The sequence below is a fragment of the Sphaerulina musiva genome (assembly GCF_000320565.1).
Source record: "Sphaerulina musiva SO2202 unplaced genomic scaffold SEPMUscaffold_2, whole genome shotgun sequence".
Classification (NCBI taxonomy): Eukaryota; Fungi; Ascomycota; class Dothideomycetes; order Mycosphaerellales; family Mycosphaerellaceae; genus Sphaerulina; species Sphaerulina musiva.
In genome coordinates this window covers 934,082-951,845 of record NW_016017384.1, presented here as the reverse complement: position 1 = coordinate 951,845, position 17,764 = coordinate 934,082, and the positions used below count along the sequence as shown (strand labels likewise).

Genomic DNA, 17,764 nt, shown 5'->3' with positions numbered 1-17,764 from the left:
TGTCTACCAAGAGTTCAAGACATGGCTGGCGACTGTGGTGAAGCTTGGGGTGTCACGCATTGCCGGTCACGTGAAGCGACGTGGACGACGATTTGGGGAAGACCATCATGGACTGTACAACGTTGTAATGCAGGATAAATTGAAACATGTGTCACGAGAGATATCCCAGTCTGGTGCAGTATCATAGCTATAATCTGGTCGTCTATGTCTATCTGATGCTGTACAATCTATTCTGATCTACAATGCCGCTCTCTGCAAAGCTTCAGGTACTGCTGCTGTTGTCGTTATTGTTCTCAAGCATTAAAAACTCGCCAGACTACCCAAGAGACATCAAATTCACACTTCATGCATATAAATACCATCGTGTCATGCTAGAGGGTATTCATTGCTTCGTTCCCACTGCGGCTTTGCATTTCAAAAAGATCGCAATTAGTCGTAGCGGTAGCAAAACGGACCCGCAAAGTTATCCATGAGCGTAGAAAAGGTCTGATCGTCAGCGACAAGGCCAAACGGAAGCCGGTCGTTCAGTGTCATTTCTGGACAGTCAGGAGAAGAACAACCGAGTGTCCCAGTGCCCTTGATAATATTCTGACGACGATAGATGTCAAGGTTCTGCCAAATGACCCACATTCTGCGCATACAGTTAGCGGATGTTGGCTTAATCGTGTAGGTGGTCGCTTACTTGTCAACCTGGGCATGGTGTACATAAAACAGAGGATCGGCAGGTGAGCTGTAGAAGTCCATCATGGATCCACCGGTTTGCCAGTGACCACCTCCGTGGACACCAAACTTGTTGTCGCCACACATGCCCTGGGATTGACATTGGAAGTCCTCAATGTAGATGTAGTCGAGCACCACAGATGTCAACCTCTCATACGTATTGTACCGCGTCGAAAACCAAGGGTTGATGTCACGTTCCAAGCAGTGCGGGTTGTATTGGAACGGAGTGTCGACATTATCGTAGTTGGGCAGACCGAGAGGTCCTAGATTGACAGTGTATTCGCTGAACGGGCCAGATTCAACGCATCCACCTCCCGTGCCGGGAGAATAGGTCACGTCTTGCTGCGCCAGCCAGGTATCTGAGCGACCGGCAATGTACCTTCCATTACTCCCCATACTGTATGCATCTCCGCTGAACAAGGCAGAGTCTTGCGGAGCAGCGGCATCCTCCGCCCAGTTCCAGTATGGCATTACTCCAGTGTAGCCGCAGAGATTGATCAAGTCTTGCTCCATAAAGTGAATAAAGGCACGATGCCAAGCAAAGAAGTCGGCAGTGTCATGAATGTTTAACGTGTAATTGATGTGGGTAGCGACATATTCATCGTATCTTGATTTGACGCCAGGGTACGTGGGAGCTTCTGCAGCAGTCATCCGCGTAGGTGCGTGGTTTTGGAGGCATGTGACAGCATCGGTGAAGCTTTTGCGAGTTTCCGGTGACAGAGTCCGCCATTCTTGCCTGACAGCGGCATTTTCGTATGTGCACTGAGCGTTTGACCTTGAGCCGATGTTAGACTGCATGGACTCGTCGGCGATGGTTGAGATGTTTCGCCAGGCCTCGCCGCTTGCGATCTGTTGAGCAGAATAGTCGCTGATGCTTGGAGCCTGTGCAGCGACTAAGCCTGCAGTGGCCACACAAGCCACAGTGGTCGCAAAACGCATTATGATTAGAGGTTGAAAGAGTCCAAAGTATCCAAAAGGGACAATCTTTCAAATGATGAAACGAGAGTGATATGTGAAAGAAGGGCTGAACGAGCGTGGCAAACTGCGAGAACCTGCGCACAGTTGGAGGTCAGAAGAAAATATAGTACCAAGTGGATGTTCGTTACCGCTGGCTCGTCTATGAACAGTAGTGCGTGTCGAGCAATCAGTAGTCGGCCAAGCTATTGGGTGTGTCAGTGGGCGCGCATCGTCGAATGGCCGTCGAGCACAGCTCATCAAGCACTGCCTCCTTACACGCCGTCGCCGGCTTCCTTGCACACTGCGTGATGGCAGGCAAGAGTGAACCCATTGCTCCGGTGCCAGACGGGCTTTCCTGCATATGGCACCAGGATGTTTAGACAAGCCTTTCTATTCGAGTCGTCCCATCGTTACACCAACGCGAGGCGAGTGCGAAAGTGGCTAGCGGTGTATTGAAATCAATACAGAAGACGTCTGGATTGCTTTGGCCGCAGCGCAGGGTCCACACTGGTCGCGAGGCTCGTGGACGTCGCCTGTGCCGGCCGCCGCGTGGGAGTAGGCCACTTGCAGATGCGCTGACGATCGGGGGCGGACAGGTCATATGCCAGAAGCCACGCCACGCGCCGAACTCATGTTCGCGAGGCAAGGCCCCAGTAGGAGATAGCGGACGACTCGAAGTCGAAGAGACTCGCGCGGGCTCCACCACATCGCTTCTTTTTTTGTTTCCTCCTTTTTTAGCAGACCGGCGTTTATCCCAAGCAAGAAGCAAGGGCGGATCCACAGGTCCACAAGTGCGAGTATTGGCGGAGGTCGGCTGTGATGGCGCTTGCATTTGAGTGGTCGGTCGGCATGCAATCAATGTGTAGTTCACCAGACAATGCTATTGCTGGCTGCCGAATTGCCCGTGGCCACTGCCGTGAGAGCCATGGCGGTCGGTGTCGTGAGATGCATGGCGGCCATGGCCAACCTGCTTTCCGTGGTCGATGCGAGACATTCAGACGTCCCAGCATTGAAGAAGGCGACGATGATGAGCAGCAGAGTGGGAGAAGAATCGAGAATCGACGAGTTATAAGCCTCCGCTTGTTCGGCGGGAGCGCCGACGGCATGACGTCCATTCGAAGTTTTTCTAAAGCGAATCTTGAAAGCTCCTCGCGACACGTGAAGGTTGTACAACAGACCAGCCACATGCACCATTGTTATCATCACCATCATCCTCCGGCTCCTCCTCATCATCATCATCATGCCGTCTATCTGTAGCACAAGAAGCGCTTGACCGCAACTCCAGTCGTTGGTTCCGCAGCTGTCTGTGTGCTCGGAACAGCACAATGCGTTTATTTCTGCTGCCAGTGTCAACCAGGAGGACTCTGATATACTGCGAACGCGTCGCCGCTCACACCGCCGTCCCGGGAACCAAACCTCCCCTCCAGGAGCGCATGATTACGAAAGCTGCTACGACATGGGCGAGCTGGGAAGCCGCCGAGAAGGGCTGGCAAAAACAGACTACATTGTATGCGAATAAGCTGTTCAGGCGGATTCCCTTTGAGGAATGGGGTCTCAAGACCATACCGCCTGCGACGAAGCAGCGTCTCGAGGCCATTGACAAGGGGGATCTGCAAGTGGAATGTTTGTATCCCGGCGCGTTCTTGAATGGCAGTAAAGTGCCCGAGATTCTGAAGAGACTCGCAACGGAAAGGCAAGGACTGCATCAGAAGAGAATATGGCAGAGCATAGCTTTGATGCCGGTTGTGGCGCCCTTCGCGCTGGTGCCTGTGTAAGACATGGTTTGTGTCTGTGAGACATGGAGACGAATGTGCTGATGTGTGTATGTATACAGAGTGCCCAACCTGCCCTTCTTCTACCTCGTCTGGCGCGCGTGGTCGCATTATAAAGCGCTGTACGGCGGCAAACTCCTGGAGCACTTGACGACGCACAATCACATCAAGATCGCTCCTTCCGCACAAATGGATCAGTTGTATGCCGCCGGTCTGATCGCACCGAACCGACAGGCGACACGCGACGCGCCTCTACCGACACCAGAGCAGATTGCACAGATCGCTGAAGTGGTGGAAACGCAGACGGAAAACGGCAAAGGGGAAGCAATGCTACTGCAGAAATGGAATGGCAAGCTTCTTGCCGAAGGATTCAATCTGCCGGAAATGGAGATTGAAATTGAGCGCGCAGTGGAGCAGGTCGAACAATCAATAAAAGAGCAGAAGCCCGAGGGCAACCTCAAAGCAGAGAAAGAGGAACTACAGGGGGTAATTGAGAAGCAGGCTCCAGATGTACATGTACGAGAAACGAAGCAATGATCTACGGAAAGATGGAGGGACCAAGACGTCCAGGTTTGGCCACGGAAGGGCATGCATGCATGGCACGGTAGAAGACGATAGACGACGCTGCTGGGTGGAAGGGATGTGCTACCGCTCACTACTCATAATTGATGTACAGGACACGACCACAGACTTATGAGATGAATCAAGGTCCTCACACATGCCGAAGTTTCATCACCACGATCCTGCGGGATGTTCACAGACTCGAGAGCACCGTCCCCCGCAAACTTGCGCTGGTGATTTATGTGATGAAAGGCCAACCAACGGACGTTCCGAACGCCGTGCAAGACACCTATACCGCATGTTATGCAAGCGCATAAAAGTCGTCGCCGAGGCGGTCGAAGAGGAGTACGGGTAGGTATGTACTCATAGGTACCTTGGCTACGAGCTTAACGAGACCAACCCCGCCTCGAGAGGCCCCATCATACAACACCATATCATGATTGCCGACAGCAGCATTTGCCGCGTTCGCCAGAGAACGTGAAGACTCTTGATGCACGTGTCAGTGAGCATTGGCATCATATATATGTCCATTTTACCTGTGCACTATTTCGCAGGCGTTTTATTCATATAGCTCCCGTCACCGTTGACAACAAGTGATTGTTTTATTGGCAGAATACTACTCCCCGCTTTCTACAGACATTCGAGACCAACGACATTTGAATTTCGCCATCATTATAGTACAATTCTAGGCCAAACGAAGAAGGAAAGAAAGAAACGAAACGAAACGAAACGACCCAAAAAGGAAAAAGAAAAATGCCCGGCCGTCTCCAAGACCGCATCGCCATCATCACAGGCGCCTCATCCGGCATCGGACGAGCGACGGCCTTCGCATTTGCCAAAGAAGGCGCCAAAGTCGTATGCGCAGACTTGCAACCAGGAACCTGTCGCGAGGATACCGCACAAAAGGATCACGATGAATCCAATGGACCGACACACGAACGCATCAACCAAGAGTATGGCGCCAATCGTTCCTTTTTTGTAAAAACCGACGTGTCGGATCCGAAGCAAGTGGAAGCATTGGTCGCTGCAGCAGTGAAAGAATGGGGAAGATTGGATATCATGGTCGTAAGTACTTTTTTTTTGGATCATCAACATCAACATCAACGAAAAGAAAAAAAACCCCCCCATTAACCAAATTCCTCCTTCTTCTTAAAAAAATCCAGAACAACGCCGGCCTAGGCGTCGAAACGCGCAACCCCCTCCCCATCTGGTCCACGCCCATCGAAACCCTCCACAAAACCACCTCGATCAACATCCACGGAGTCTACTACGGAATCAAATACGCTTCAGCCCAAATGATCACGCAAACTCCCCTCCCTTCTTCCGGCGGAGATCGCGGTTGGATTCTCAACGCCGCCTCCGTCTACGGCCTCAAGGGCGCCGCCTCATCCTCGGCATACTGTACCTCGAAAGGCGCTGTAGTGAATTTGACTCGATCTGCAGCGATGGATTGTGCGCCGTATAGAATTCATGTGCATGCCGTGTGTCCCGGGTATACGCAGACGCATATGACGGATGAAATGTTGGGGGGAGGGGCAGAGGAGATGTCGGAGGGGAGAAGGGCGATTGAGGCTTTGCATCCGTTTGGGGGAACGGGGAGGGCCGAGGATGTGGCTAAGGGATATTTGTTTTTGGCGAGTGATGAGGCGGGGTGGATGACGGGGGTGAATTTACCTGTTGATGGGGGATTTTTGGCGAGGGGATAGGTTTCTCTTTTTCTTCTTGTTTTTTTTTCTCTCTGCATAGAAGAAACTTAAAGGAGAAGAATTTTTTTTCACAAATCAGAGAGTCGGAACCTGTCTTTTTTCTTCATTCTGTTTTCAAAAAGTGATGGCATTATTTTTCTGCTATCAGAAAAGAAGAAGACAATCTGCTGTCGTGCTGTAGTAGTAGCTTCTCCCCCAACGCCTCTCCAAACTGCTCTCTCCTATGATACCAACCCTTCTATAGGCCAAGAGAAAGAAGCTGTTGTACAATCACACCCAACAAAGAACCATGCTGACACTTGTTTGCTTGGATTCCCATAACCAAAAACGCCATACCAGATTCATCTATTGCACCATACTAACCTTACAAGTCCACCCACTCTCCTGGCTCAACAACGGCAGACTCGCACCCAAACACCATCCCAGCTCGTTGCCCTTGATCTTCTTTGCAATCTTCACCTCCCGATCAATGGGCATCTCATAGCCCGTATGCAACAACGCCAACATGAAATTCAAGTCCAAGCACATATCCGGTTTATCTGCCAGCTCTTCCAAAGCACCGGGTATCGCCTCAAACACCTTCCAAGCATCCCCACCGCTACACACTCTCGCAGTAAGTTCTTTCAATTCGCGAAGAGTGAACGATTCTGGCATTCCAAGTGGTTGTGTACGGTCATAGAAGTAGGAGAACAAGTACACGTCTTCGCGAGCAAAGGTCTTTTCGAGCGAGGGTTGATGTACTCCGTTGAAGGCGCAAGGGGCCAGGGAGCAAGATTCGTCCTTTTTGAGCGTCTTCTCCGCCAGTGAGCGACATTGCGCTGGGCTGCCGACTCGGGGGCCAGTCATGTTGACTGTGATGGAGGGGCCAAGAGGGTGGCCTTCGGAGAGGGGAACTTCGACTTGCTTGGACATGCCCACGTTCACACAAGGGTTTGCGAGAGGCTTGAGGGTGAGTTGTTCCTTGGCTGCCGCGAGGCTTGATGATGCTTCTTGGCTGTGGTTCTCGTACCAGCCCTCGACGAAGGCGCGGTGTAGGTTGTTGCGGGCCTCCATCAGTCCGTATCCGAGGTAGGAGTGTTGGTAGAGGGTGAAGTCGCGTCCGCCAAACTGCAAATCATACTTGTGATCGCCCTCCTTCAAGGTCTCCGGCATACCGCCATCCGCCGCTTGCTTAAAGGTAGGCTGGAAGACAATCTGCGTAGAGCCGCCACCGAGATCAAACACGGCAGCAGTAGGAGTCTTATCCGGACCCCCGATTTTGCCCAACAGGTAGTTCGTCGTAATCCACGCATACACGCCCTCGTCCTTGCCATCCATGACCTCCACACCTCCTTTGTCTTCACTCACGACGGGGAAGGGATAGACCGTCTCCAATCTCTTCCTCACCGCCTTCAAAATGGCATCACTCATCTCGGGGCCCAGTTTCCTCAAACCCGCCGTAGCTTTCACAGCAACCGGTGTGCAGCCCTTCAACTTATCCGGTACACTCTCCATCGCAGCGTCCATCAGCACATCCAAACTCTTCGCCGCACCTTCGGCATCAGCTCCATACGAAGACAACCCACTTCCGCCCTTCTTCTTCTCCGTCATCTTGAACACCTCATTCTCCAATTCGGGCGTGGCTCCACAATTGTTGAACCTGTACACGTGAATCCGGCTGCCGGTGGAACCGGCATCAATCATCAGGGCATATTGAATGAGAGGTTTATCCTTTGAGTAGCTGCGCGTGCATTTGCTCGTCGCGACAGTCGAGTCCGATGCAACGTTTCCTGCCCCGAGTCCTACACCATTGGGCGTGGCAGATCCCGTGCCCGAAATATAGTAGATGACGGCAAGGACGAAGAAGAGTAGACAGGCCGTCTTCAGATAGCGGGCCCGCGCGCCTTGATTCATTCCTAACGCGGCTGACGCTTTCTCCTGCATGGAGAGAGACTTTGCTGCGGGTCGGCTGTTGTGTCGATCGGCCTTCTTAGAGGGATCCGAGGGGGACGTGTTGTTTTCTCGCTTGGGGGGAACGAGCGACGAGGATTGACGGCGTGCGATTGCTGAGGAGGAGGATGAGGAGGAGGAGGAGGAGGAGGCGGAGGAGAAGCTGAGGTGGGACCAGACGGAATTAGAGAACAACACGAGAGAATCAGTGAGTGAATTGGGTCCCTCTTCGGGTGTCGGTGACGGTAGCGGGGAGGAGAGGAGGAAGAGGAAGAGGAGGGGGTGGTGGTGGTGGTGGTGGTGGTGGCGGTGGAAGAGGAGGAAGAGAAAGAGGAGGAATTGGTAGTCTTACGGAATCTGCTGAGTGGATTTGGGCATGGAAGTGGAATTGGCCCAATTGCCTCTAACTCTAGAGAGTTTTAGTGCTACCACAACCTCTCCTATGTACATCTACTTCTACTTCTAGTTCTTGGCTTGCAGAGTGGGAGGAAAGAAGCAACGATCGAAGTAAGGAAGGTACCACCAAAGTTGTAAGGAAGGAGCATAGCTAGGGACGTTGCGAAGAAATATAAAAGTTGACCCTGATAAATATAATTCTAATCTAACTCGATCCCTCCCCCCGTATTCACCTTTCAAACAGAATTGACAACGTTGTTGTGACACTCCTCCTGGACGTTCTCAACCCATGCCATTCCTTTGGTGCAACCCCTAAATGCTGAACCCTCCTTTACTTTTGTGTTTTGCAGATGGAAAAAACGTGGCGTGGCTCTAACCACTTATGGAACACTTGCACGTGATACTATCTCCTATCTCCTCTCTCTGCTCTGCTCTGCTCTGCTACGCAAAGGCATCTATGAATATAAGGTATATCGTATATCGTATATCGACATCTATTCATCTACCACAGCAGACTGGCAATCTCCTGTCCGAGCTTAGCATGCGCTTTCACGCCTCGCACCGTCTTCTTCGCTCCCATGGCCTTGCACAAATCCGCCAACTCTCCATTCTCAGGCGCACAGTAGACCAAGTACCCCAGTGCCAGCAGCAGCACCTTGGCAGCATCTTCGCTCTTCTCCTCCACCAGACTTTCCAATATCGATGCAGCCAACTCCACTTGCTCGCCTTCTGCCAATGCTTCCTCATTCTGCTCCCGCCGCACCCGGTAATTGGACACTGCAAGGTTGAATGCTAAACTGCCCGCTGCCACTCTGGTCGTGGGATGCGATGCGTCCAATAGCGATGACGTGATGAGCTGTATGAGGTTCGATATGGTCGTGTCGTCACTCGCCATGATTTCTTTGACATAGAGGGAAGATGACCAGATGTTGCAGGCAAGTTGTAGAGTGACGAGTCGGAGATTGTGAGGACAGTCGGGCAAATTATTGACATGCTCGATCATCACCGCCATCGTCCGTACTGGGCTATCTTCTGCAAAGAAGCCGCTGACTCGGGCATCGATCATGGCACATCTTAGAAGATCGACTGCCGCGAAGCGTACTTCGACTGGCAGTGCAATGACATCCGTCTTGAACGTGTGTGCTATGCTGTGCAGGTCAGGCACAGCGGCATCTTGTGGATTGGCACCCCGTTTCTCCACAAACGTCCGCAACGATGTGATGTCTTTGTGATCCGCTGCAGACCCCAGCTTGCCCATGAGCTTGTCAAGCGGCGGTATTTTGCCAAACACATACGGCTTCATGGACCCATACTGCAAGGCTGGGACCTTGAGTGTCATATGAGGATGAGGTGGGAACGTGGTCTGTATCAACAGCTCTACATTCGCTTTCAACAGATTGGGGTCAGCTCCTGACCACTCATCCTGCTTCTTACCCTTGGAGAATGTCATGAACGTGGGAGTGACTCGAATCTGGTATCGAGAGCCAATCTCACGGGCCGAGTTGATATCTACCTTGACAAAAAGCGCTTGTGCATGTTCTTCGGCCAGCCGGTCAAACATGGGATATGCTAGTCTGCAAGGGGCGCACGTGGATGATGTAAAGAAGACTGTCGTACAGGAGTCGGCCGCTCCAGCCATGTGGGTGTCGAGTGCATTCGCATCGGTAAGATTGACCACTTGCCCGTAACGATCGCTACTTTGATGTTTTGCGGGGCCTGCGGCGTGTCCACTCGATGATGTGTTGAGAGCACTTCGGGACACAGCCGGGGGTATGTTCTGGGGAGGCACCGGGGCTTGTGTCATCTGTCTCATGCTTGCGTCGATCTGTGGTTTCAGCATCTGCCCGAATGGCGTCTCGAGCACTTTGGCCGGAAGACTGGTAATATGATCGGGAATGCCACAGCCCACCAAGAACATGGCAAAGTCATTCGTAAAATTGTTGCAGTTGTGAGCAAACAAGTCATAACTCTCCGCCGTGTAGATCTGCTTCAGACTCTCCAGGTAGTCCATGATCGTTTCGAGTGGCAGTTCTGTCTTTCCTAATGCGATTTTCTCCATGGGCTGACCATGATGCGTCGTTCCTGGGTAACATGTTTGGACACCTTGGCCGAAGAAGTACTCGATGTTGTTGAAGACCAGGGCGGTATGGTAGACGGCATCGATTTGAATACCAAGAAATTGTCGCGACATGCTTCTGGCCATACCTCTCGTGAGGTCGTATACGTAGAGTTCGACTTCCATCTTCTCTGTTTGTGGTCGTCCCCTCGAAGTTGTTAGTCCGTGTTGATGTTGTCTTTTTGCCAAGGTTTCATGTCGTGGTGGGAGCTGATTGTTTTGGCATGTAGGTAGTAAGATCGAGAAGATGGTCTGATATGGAGATTGGTGAGATTTCCTTCCAGAAGTTGATAGAAGGACGACTGAACAGGCATCGCAGCTGACGAGTGCAAGTGGCGACGTCTGACCTGTGGAGAGGAGCATTGTCCACAAGCTCACCCACCGTGGCCTATCGTGGACTGGAGTATCTTGGAGCCGCGCATCCTCTTACCAAACAAGTGGTGAGACACGACAGCGCGTTGTTGTTGTTCTTCACTTTATATATGTCGACGACAACAGAGGCGGCGAGGAGGAGAGGAAGGAAGGAGAAGATGCTGCTGACAAGTTGTTGGATGGACAACAGAGTGAGAAGTTACATAATCGTAGTCGCTCCGCTATGCCCAACCCCCATACCTCCTAACACTTCTCCTCTCTGTACACAATACCTCCTAGAATGAAATCGCGAAACTCAAAAAGCCCTCAAATGAAAATACAAACACCACGCATCCCCAAACTGCGACCCACAATTGAAAATATGCACTCGATCCACAATCTTCTTCCCGATTTCCGCCTGATGCTGTCCCACCAGCCAGGCAAGGCCATTCCCATTTGGAGTGCCCAGTGCAGCTCGCATTCTGACGTCTCCGAAGGAGTATTGGAAACCGGGCCACTGTGGAGAGGGGAGGAAAGATATGAGTCAGTCGTAATGTACTGTACTACTGTAACATGGGAGAGAAACGGAAAGAAAAGAAACGACAAAAAAGTGTAATCAATCAGGGTATGAGAGGAAGCCAAAAACAAAGAAAAGAAACTTACCATATCCCTCACACCAAGATAATCTTTCCCCACAATCGACCGCAACACTTCTATCGTTCCTTGATTAATGACATTATCTCGAAACACATGTTCCAATCGCCGCATATTCGCAACTCCACCCCGTGAAGCTCTGCAGGCTTCTTTCCAGCCCAGAAAGAAGACATCAGACCACTGTTTGAGCGGGACAACCTGATCGGCATCGAGCGTCCTACTCAGAGAGTCGTGGTTCATCATCTCCGGGTTCTTATTGTTGAAAGCAATGATGGCGCCTTGTGCGGGGCTAGCGTGATTTTGAAAAAATGCGTTGGTGGAAGGAAAATCGCCCGAATCTCGCACGTGCCACTGATTGAGGTAAAACCATTGCGTGGGTTCATCTGTGAGCCCAGCACCACGCAGGGCTTCGTTGATGTTGCCAAGGCCAGGTTGGATGTCGTTCGCAGTTACTTGAGACATATATCCGTAAAACGCGAGTTCTCTGGCTTCCTGGTAGACTGACCGTTGGGTGGTGGGGTTCACCATCATGCAGACGAGTCGATGTCCCTTTTTCGCTGCGAGGGTGCAATGGTCGTCACTGTCCTGTAGGGGTTGCGTGACTATGGTCGCAATGTGCGCCCAGTCGCATTGGATCCATCGTTGTTCGAGCCGGTGGGGTTCTGTTGCATTCCATTGTCGAATGGTATCGTCCGCGACTTCGTCGACTGGCCTGGCGTGAGTGGCTGTAAGCAGAATGAGGAGCGACACGCTGATGGCAGTGGTCAGCCGTGGGAGACCTTGATGGAGTTTGACCATTATGGCGATATTCGGATCGAGGTATGTTGTATTAGACGTCTGGGTTCATATACGACTGCTGTGTCTGCAGTAAACTGGATCTGGATGTGAGCGTCTCTTCTTAACATGGGTGATGGACCATATAAGAAGACTAGCTTGCTAAAACTTCTGTATCTGGCGCGTGCAAGAGATCAGTGTCTCCTTGCAGGTGACTGCATCCCACCGGGAGCCCAAGCAAACTGCTTTGCCTGCAGTCAGTGGTCAAATAGCGAACATGTCACGCGTTAGTCCTCGGCTGCTCAAAAATAAAACCCTTCATCACAAAGAGACTTTTCCGAACTCAAAAAAAGGTTGGTCGTGAAGGCTTGTATACAAAGCTCCCTGGAATCTTAGGAGGCATATGTTGTCAATCGGTCCCGCAGCGCGTTGGCTGCTCTCTCCTTCGTACTTGGAATCATCTAAAACTCCGAGATCACGTCTCCTCGCAGCTTTCCTCGCATTTCCCACTTGCCCTGTTCACAGTCATCAGCACTCCTGTTCCCCAGCGCATACCTTTTGGGGGGAGCTCACATCTGTCGTCCATGCGTAGTATAGCGCGACACTCGGAATCGCGATGACGAAGGTGAAAGAGATCCGGGCGGTGCGTGGTGTCCATTTGAAGTACTCGTGTCGTTTCACGTACATGTCTGCCTCCAGTCAGTTTCCGCTCCGCTCCTCCCCTCCCGACACAGCGCCCATGTCCCCCCTCGTTCCCTTTCCCTCCGTCACACCGCCGCGCTGTCCTCTGCAATCCCTTCTCTCTTACTGCCCATCGTAGGTCGGCTCTCTCATGCTTCGGGTGGTACTCACTGGCATATTTGACCAGAGCGGGATCCAGGTTGACGGCTGCACATCACAGTCAGCTCATGACACACTCTCTCACCGCGCAGTACCTCCGTGCACGCATACCATTGTGGCCCGCCATGCGCCGCAGCGTCGGTCGGAATGCGCCCAGCAACACCATGTTCGCGGATTGTGCTTGGTGTGATTGAGGGTGGAAATGCTTTCGTTACTTCTCGAGATCCCTCCCAATGCACATCAGATGAGGTCGACGTCGCGTTGCCGATGCTGCCAAGAGATTGAAGAGATTGATTGGCTTAGAACCCTTGTTGGCTGGCTCACCTCGGATGCGATAGCGTTGTCCGCCCCACCACCGACATTGATACTGTACCTGCATACATCTACTCTCACCACTTTTCCTACTTTGCCCAGTCACCGGTATAGTAACAACAACAACTCAACATGGCAGAGGCAACGACTCCAGCAGCAACATCGAGCGAAAAGCCTCAGGTCACTCTATATTGGTCAGTCCGTCGTATTCCCTAGTCTTTTATCTGCCATCTAACACACACACTTCGCAGGCTCGAGCAAAGCCGATCTCAACGAATAGTATGGCTGCTCGAGGAATGCAAAGGCATGGACTACAACATCGAAGTCTTCAAACGGGGCAAAGACATGCTCGCCGGCCCTGAACTGAAGAAGATCCATCCGCTGGGGAAATCCCCCGTCATCTCCGTCAAGGCCACAACGACCTCGACTCCCATCGTGCTCGCCGAATCGGGAACTCTCACGGAGTATCTCGTGGAGTACTTTGCACCACATCTCCAGCCAACGAGATATCAAGCCGGCAAGGAGAAGCAGGTTGGCGGCGAGACGGAGGAGTGGCTCCGCTATCGACACTTTATGCACTATGCAGAGGGCAGCTTGATGACCATCCTTATGCTGGGCCTATTCACCGATCGTGAGTATTTCTAAGCAACCAAAAAAAAACTTCGACCAATTTTAAGATATCCAAGTACTAACGATGACAAACAGAAATCAAAAACGCCCCCGTCCCGTTCTTCATCAAACCCATCACTCGCACCATTGGAAGTCGTGTTGAGGACCAATTCCTGAACAGAAACTACGACACGCACTTTGGCTTTTTGGAAAAGCAACTGGAGACCTCACCAAACGGCGGCCAGTGGTTGACGGGCAAGGAGTTGACCGCTGCGGATATCCTGATGAGCTATCCACTAATCGCCGGAAGATCGAAGATTGATGCAACCAAGTTCCCCAAGTTGACCGCGTTGATCGATCGGTACGAGGCGCACCCGGGCTTCAAGAATTCTGTCAAGAAGATTGAGGAGGTTACGGGTATGCCGTACGAGGCGATGCTGAGTGCTCGGAAGTAAAATCAAGGGTGCTCGTTGTTATGTGTGTTTTTCTTTTCTTTTTTTCTTTTTTTCTTTTTTTCTTTTTTTCTTTTTTTCTTTTTTTCTTTTTTTCTTTAATTGAAGATACCACTTCTGTACCTGCTTTGGAGTATTTTTCGAGCTGGGAACAAGCAGCAAGACAACAAAATGGATGGGATGACGTAAAACCACCTGACTGATCAGAGCCAGCTGAGGCTGAGGTGTGCGTCAGCCGCGGCACAACAGCAAATCCTCCCGTGGAGGGGAGGATGCGATCGAGGCAAGACAACAACGATAGCAAAGAGAAGTAAGAGAAGTCGGATATCCATCGATCCTCATCTCCCAGACATCATCATCATCATCAGTGCGCGGTGAGAGTCAATTGAAGAAAGCCTTCCTTATGCACTTACCATCTGATATTCCCAAATTTCCCACATTTCCAAAAACGATAAAATGGGCGCCTCTCAATCCCAACAACCCCTCTACAACAAAATCTCTCATATTCTCCCTCCAACCCACAGCCGCGAACGCGATCTCAATGGCATCTGGAGAGACGTGAAACCCTTCCGTAATGAACAAGACCGCGTGCAATTCATTCGTACATCACTTCTCACTCACTCACTTTCTGATGCACAATCAGTTTACTGAAGACGAAACTAATGTCTTTTTTTTTTCTTTTTTTTGGTACAAAAGACTCCATTATCACAATCCTCGTAGCCAACTACAACAATAAGAATGGCAGCAGCAGCAGCAACACCACCACTACATATCTCGCAACCCACGATTTCAACCTGCTCTATTCGCGCCGACTGAGACCTAAACCCAGCAACAACGACGACGACGACGACGACGACGACGGAGAAGGAGAAGAAGAAGAAGAAGAAGAATTCATCACGACACTCATCTCTATAAACCCCAGCTCAGGAATTCTCGAAGCGAAAATTGAACCTTCTGCATCAAGAGGAGGAGGAAGAAGAAAAGGAGGCCAAACTCACGAAGAAGCATTCGCGGCATTCAAGAAATATGTCGAGGTGATTTTGGGGGAAGTTTTGAAGAGTGTTCCTGATGCTGTTGCTGCTGCTGCTGCTACCAATGCTTCGTCTTCACCATCTGAAATTGCTATTGAGCAACAACAACCACCACCAGCTTATGAGGTAGGGAGAAATGCGTTGTTTGTTGAAGGAGGTGGTGGGGTAGGGAAATTTTGACGATTGGACTTTTGTTTGAATGCTGCTCAATGAAGATTCTCTGTTTCTCTTTGTCCCTCTCTGAGCATACCTTACTTTCGATCGCATCAATTCCCAACAATTTTTTTGTAAAAGCGGGTGGAATGGATTTTTCGTTTCTCATTATTATGCTATCCATGTTTCTCGTCATCGAAAAAATAGACGCTCAATTCAGAAAAAAAGAAGAAACGCTCAGAACGCTATTGCCATATGCCCTTTTGTATACCATGCCATGCCTTCATAACCAAAAAAGCCAAAAAAAATCGTCTCCTCATATCTGTTATTTGTCTCATACTGTCGATATCTCATTTCTTACGCAACATAACTCGCTCCCCGATTCAATCGTCTCACATTACTATCTGTAGCCGGCTGGACTCCAGGTGCATACGTAGTATTGCCCCTCTCCTCGGTCGCAAAGACCTGGGTAGGTATGACCATGGGCGGACTGATAGACGCTCTGTTGAAACTCGCGTTTCGGACGGGTTCGGGGCTGTCCACTGCGGGTCTGTTAAAGCCCGTGTTTGCAAAGTCTTGATAGGAGTGGCTCGAAGCTGCGGCATTTCCTGTCGCCATGGCGCTGGGGGCGAATGGGATTGTGTGGTTGTTGCCATTCGTGGCCTCGGACGGCTTGTAAGTCGATGGTGATGACGGCTTGTAAGTTGAAGGCGATGACGGGGATGAGTGGGATCCATCGCTGTGAGCGCGTTTGATCTCGATGTGTGTGAGATCGTCGGAGTCTTGGTCGGGGTTGGCAGTTTCGTATTCGAGGGCTTTGATGAATTTGTAGAAACCGGCTGCGAGAACGGATCCCAGCATGGGGCCGACCCAGTAGACTAATTTCATCGTCAGAATATTTGTATGGCTGATGAGGGAGTTACTGACTTACTCCAGTGATAGCCATGAAAGTTACGGTTGACGAGTGCTGGCCCAAACGATCGCGCAGGGTTCAAACTGCCGCCGGTGAAGTACACGCCAACCAGCTCGGCAATGAACAAAGAGAGACCAATGCCAACAGGTGCAATAAAGGTCGCTCTGTGCTTCTCGGCAGCCAACATGAAGATGGCAAAGACAAGCTCAGCAGTCAGGAACATCTCGATGAAGAGTCCTTGCACGACAGTCGTGCCTCCACCAAGTGTTGTTTGTACCGTCAGCGGTCCTGGGAACATGCAGGAGATGAGTGCTGCAGCAGTCATGCCACCAAGAATTTGAGCAACGAACAGCAAAATACCACGAAACCAGGGAACGGCACCGACAAGGCACATGCCAACGGTGACGGCAGGATTGAAGCTGGGGGGGAAAACTGTCAGTCCATGGTCCTCGAAATCATAGATCGATATCAAAGTGCACTCACAGTCCACCAGAAATACGGAAAAAGACCCAAGCATTGACCGCCAGCGAGAATCCAAAACACAATGCAATGTATTGTAGCTGTTGTGGATTGCTACCAGTCTCCGCAATGGTCAAGCCCGCCGACGAGGGAATGTTATTCGCAACTTGTGTTCCTCCCAGGGCGAAGAAGAGGAAGAGCACAGTGCCCACGTATTCACCGCACACGGCGATGAAATGGTTTCGAACTCCATTGGGCAGTCGTCGAACGAATGGGATGCGCTGAGCGCTGTCGTCTGCGTGTACCTCTTCACGTCGAGAGGGATCGGCCGCTTTGGTGAATGGAAGAGCGAGTACTGCTCCTTGCAACGGGTCCTGTTTTCGATCGATCAGCTGAAAGTAAAAGAGAAAAAAAAAACAGAACAACATCGACCACCACAGACACAAACAAACTCACGTTGATATTCATCTTGGCGGCGCGTTATGTACTTTCCGAGGACAATTGATTAGGATGTTTGTGTGCCACCTGAGAGGGAAAAAAAGAGCGGCAGCAAAGCCATTACAACTACATACCTATACCTCCTACTCACTATGGTGGAAGAGCGGCTAGAGTGATGTCGACAAACCGACGACATTGTGCATGGCATCCACCATACGTGCCGCGCGCTCCAGCCTGTTTGGCAGTATCTGCCATGCCAAGGAACGAACTCAATAAAATGCCCTTTGCCCTTTTGCTGCCAGTTGGACGTTAGCGGCGGGTAGAGCTATAGATCTGGTTCGTACGAAAAGAACAGAACTACTGTTTGCTGTCATAGGAGGTACGGATCTCCTAGTGAGCTTTTTCTCGAACAATTTATTGGTCGATCTGCGATCTGTATACTGATGATGTTGTGGCTGGACGGTCTGCACGTGGCTCGTACTGACGCTAGACAGTCTAGTGTAACCAGTGGTTGGTTGACACGAGACCCCTTTTTCATCGTCACTGAGAGAGCCACCGCTTGCCGTTGCCTTTTGCTACGTGGTACCAGCCTCCCTCCTAGAAGGTAAGGAGGTATCAAGT

The 17,764-nt window shown here is 51.1% G+C and overlaps 10 protein-coding genes across 10 annotated transcripts; 4 read left to right on the top strand and 6 right to left on the bottom strand.

Moving 5' to 3' along the window:
- Positions 1-174: 174 nt before the first annotated feature.
- Positions 175-2,677, bottom strand: SEPMUDRAFT_147120 (Di-copper centre-containing protein). Its single transcript, XM_016904094.1, has 2 exons — positions 683-2,677; positions 175-631 (listed from the first exon to the last, which is right to left on the bottom strand). The coding sequence occupies exons 1-2, from the start codon at positions 1,657-1,659 to the stop codon at positions 430-432; spliced, it is 1,179 nt and encodes a 392-aa protein (XP_016763292.1). The 5' UTR covers positions 1,660-2,677; the 3' UTR covers positions 175-429.
- Positions 2,545-2,871, bottom strand: SEPMUDRAFT_114293 (uncharacterized protein; the record flags this gene model as incomplete). Its single annotated transcript, XM_016901086.1, has 1 exon — positions 2,545-2,871. One exon carries the CDS (start codon positions 2,869-2,871, stop codon positions 2,545-2,547), a length of 327 nt encoding a protein of 108 aa, XP_016763291.1.
- Positions 2,872-2,909: 38 nt separating this feature from the next.
- On the top strand, positions 2,910-4,411 carry SEPMUDRAFT_147119 (uncharacterized protein). Its single transcript, XM_016904093.1, has 2 exons — positions 2,910-3,448; positions 3,512-4,411. The coding sequence occupies exons 1-2, from the start codon at positions 3,003-3,005 to the stop codon at positions 3,984-3,986; spliced, it is 921 nt and encodes a 306-aa protein (XP_016763290.1). The 5' UTR covers positions 2,910-3,002; the 3' UTR covers positions 3,987-4,411.
- Positions 4,412-4,564: 153 nt separating this feature from the next.
- SEPMUDRAFT_161405 (NAD(P)-binding protein) lies at positions 4,565-5,716 on the top strand (the record flags this gene model as incomplete). Its single annotated transcript, XM_016907934.1, has 2 exons — positions 4,565-5,075; positions 5,174-5,716. Exons 1-2 carry the CDS (start codon positions 4,764-4,766, stop codon positions 5,714-5,716), a joined length of 855 nt encoding a protein of 284 aa, XP_016763289.1. The 5' UTR covers positions 4,565-4,763.
- Positions 5,717-6,061: 345 nt separating this feature from the next.
- SEPMUDRAFT_138915 (nucleoside diphosphatase Gda1) lies at positions 6,062-7,609 on the bottom strand (the record flags this gene model as incomplete). Its single annotated transcript, XM_016902891.1, has 1 exon — positions 6,062-7,609. The coding sequence occupies one exon, from the start codon at positions 7,607-7,609 to the stop codon at positions 6,062-6,064; it is 1,548 nt and encodes a 515-aa protein (XP_016763288.1).
- Positions 7,610-8,543: 934 nt separating this feature from the next.
- On the bottom strand, positions 8,544-11,960 carry SEPMUDRAFT_154054 (DUF862-domain-containing protein; the record flags this gene model as incomplete). Its single annotated transcript, XM_016907544.1, has 3 exons — positions 8,544-10,504; positions 10,881-11,025; positions 11,172-11,960. 3 exons carry the CDS (start codon positions 11,958-11,960, stop codon positions 8,544-8,546), a joined length of 2,895 nt encoding a protein of 964 aa, XP_016763287.1.
- A 25-nt stretch (positions 11,961-11,985) lies between these two features.
- On the bottom strand, positions 11,986-13,029 carry SEPMUDRAFT_123522 (NADH:ubiquinone oxidoreductase 6.6kD subunit). The gene is made up of 4 exons (XM_016901845.1): positions 12,888-13,029; positions 12,789-12,824; positions 12,510-12,625; positions 11,986-12,451 (listed from the first exon to the last, which is right to left on the bottom strand). The coding sequence occupies exons 1-4, from the start codon at positions 12,940-12,942 to the stop codon at positions 12,398-12,400; spliced, it is 261 nt and encodes an 86-aa protein (XP_016763286.1). The 5' UTR covers positions 12,943-13,029; the 3' UTR covers positions 11,986-12,397.
- Positions 13,030-13,220: 191 nt separating this feature from the next.
- Positions 13,221-14,152, top strand: SEPMUDRAFT_154053 (uncharacterized protein; the record flags this gene model as incomplete). The annotated part of the gene is made up of 3 exons (XM_016907543.1): positions 13,221-13,282; positions 13,340-13,719; positions 13,794-14,152. 3 exons carry the CDS (start codon positions 13,221-13,223, stop codon positions 14,150-14,152), a joined length of 801 nt encoding a protein of 266 aa, XP_016763285.1.
- A 453-nt stretch (positions 14,153-14,605) lies between these two features.
- Positions 14,606-15,360, top strand: SEPMUDRAFT_114285 (uncharacterized protein; the record flags this gene model as incomplete). Its single annotated transcript, XM_016901085.1, has 2 exons — positions 14,606-14,750; positions 14,870-15,360. The coding sequence occupies 2 exons, from the start codon at positions 14,606-14,608 to the stop codon at positions 15,358-15,360; spliced, it is 636 nt and encodes a 211-aa protein (XP_016763284.1).
- A 128-nt stretch (positions 15,361-15,488) lies between these two features.
- SEPMUDRAFT_130907 (aquaporin) lies at positions 15,489-17,173 on the bottom strand (the record flags this gene model as incomplete). The annotated part of the gene is made up of 4 exons (XM_016902385.1): positions 15,489-16,211; positions 16,265-16,665; positions 16,730-17,079; positions 17,162-17,173. The coding sequence occupies 4 exons, from the start codon at positions 17,171-17,173 to the stop codon at positions 15,691-15,693; spliced, it is 1,284 nt and encodes a 427-aa protein (XP_016763283.1). The 3' UTR covers positions 15,489-15,690.
- Positions 17,174-17,764: the final 591 nt, after the last annotated feature.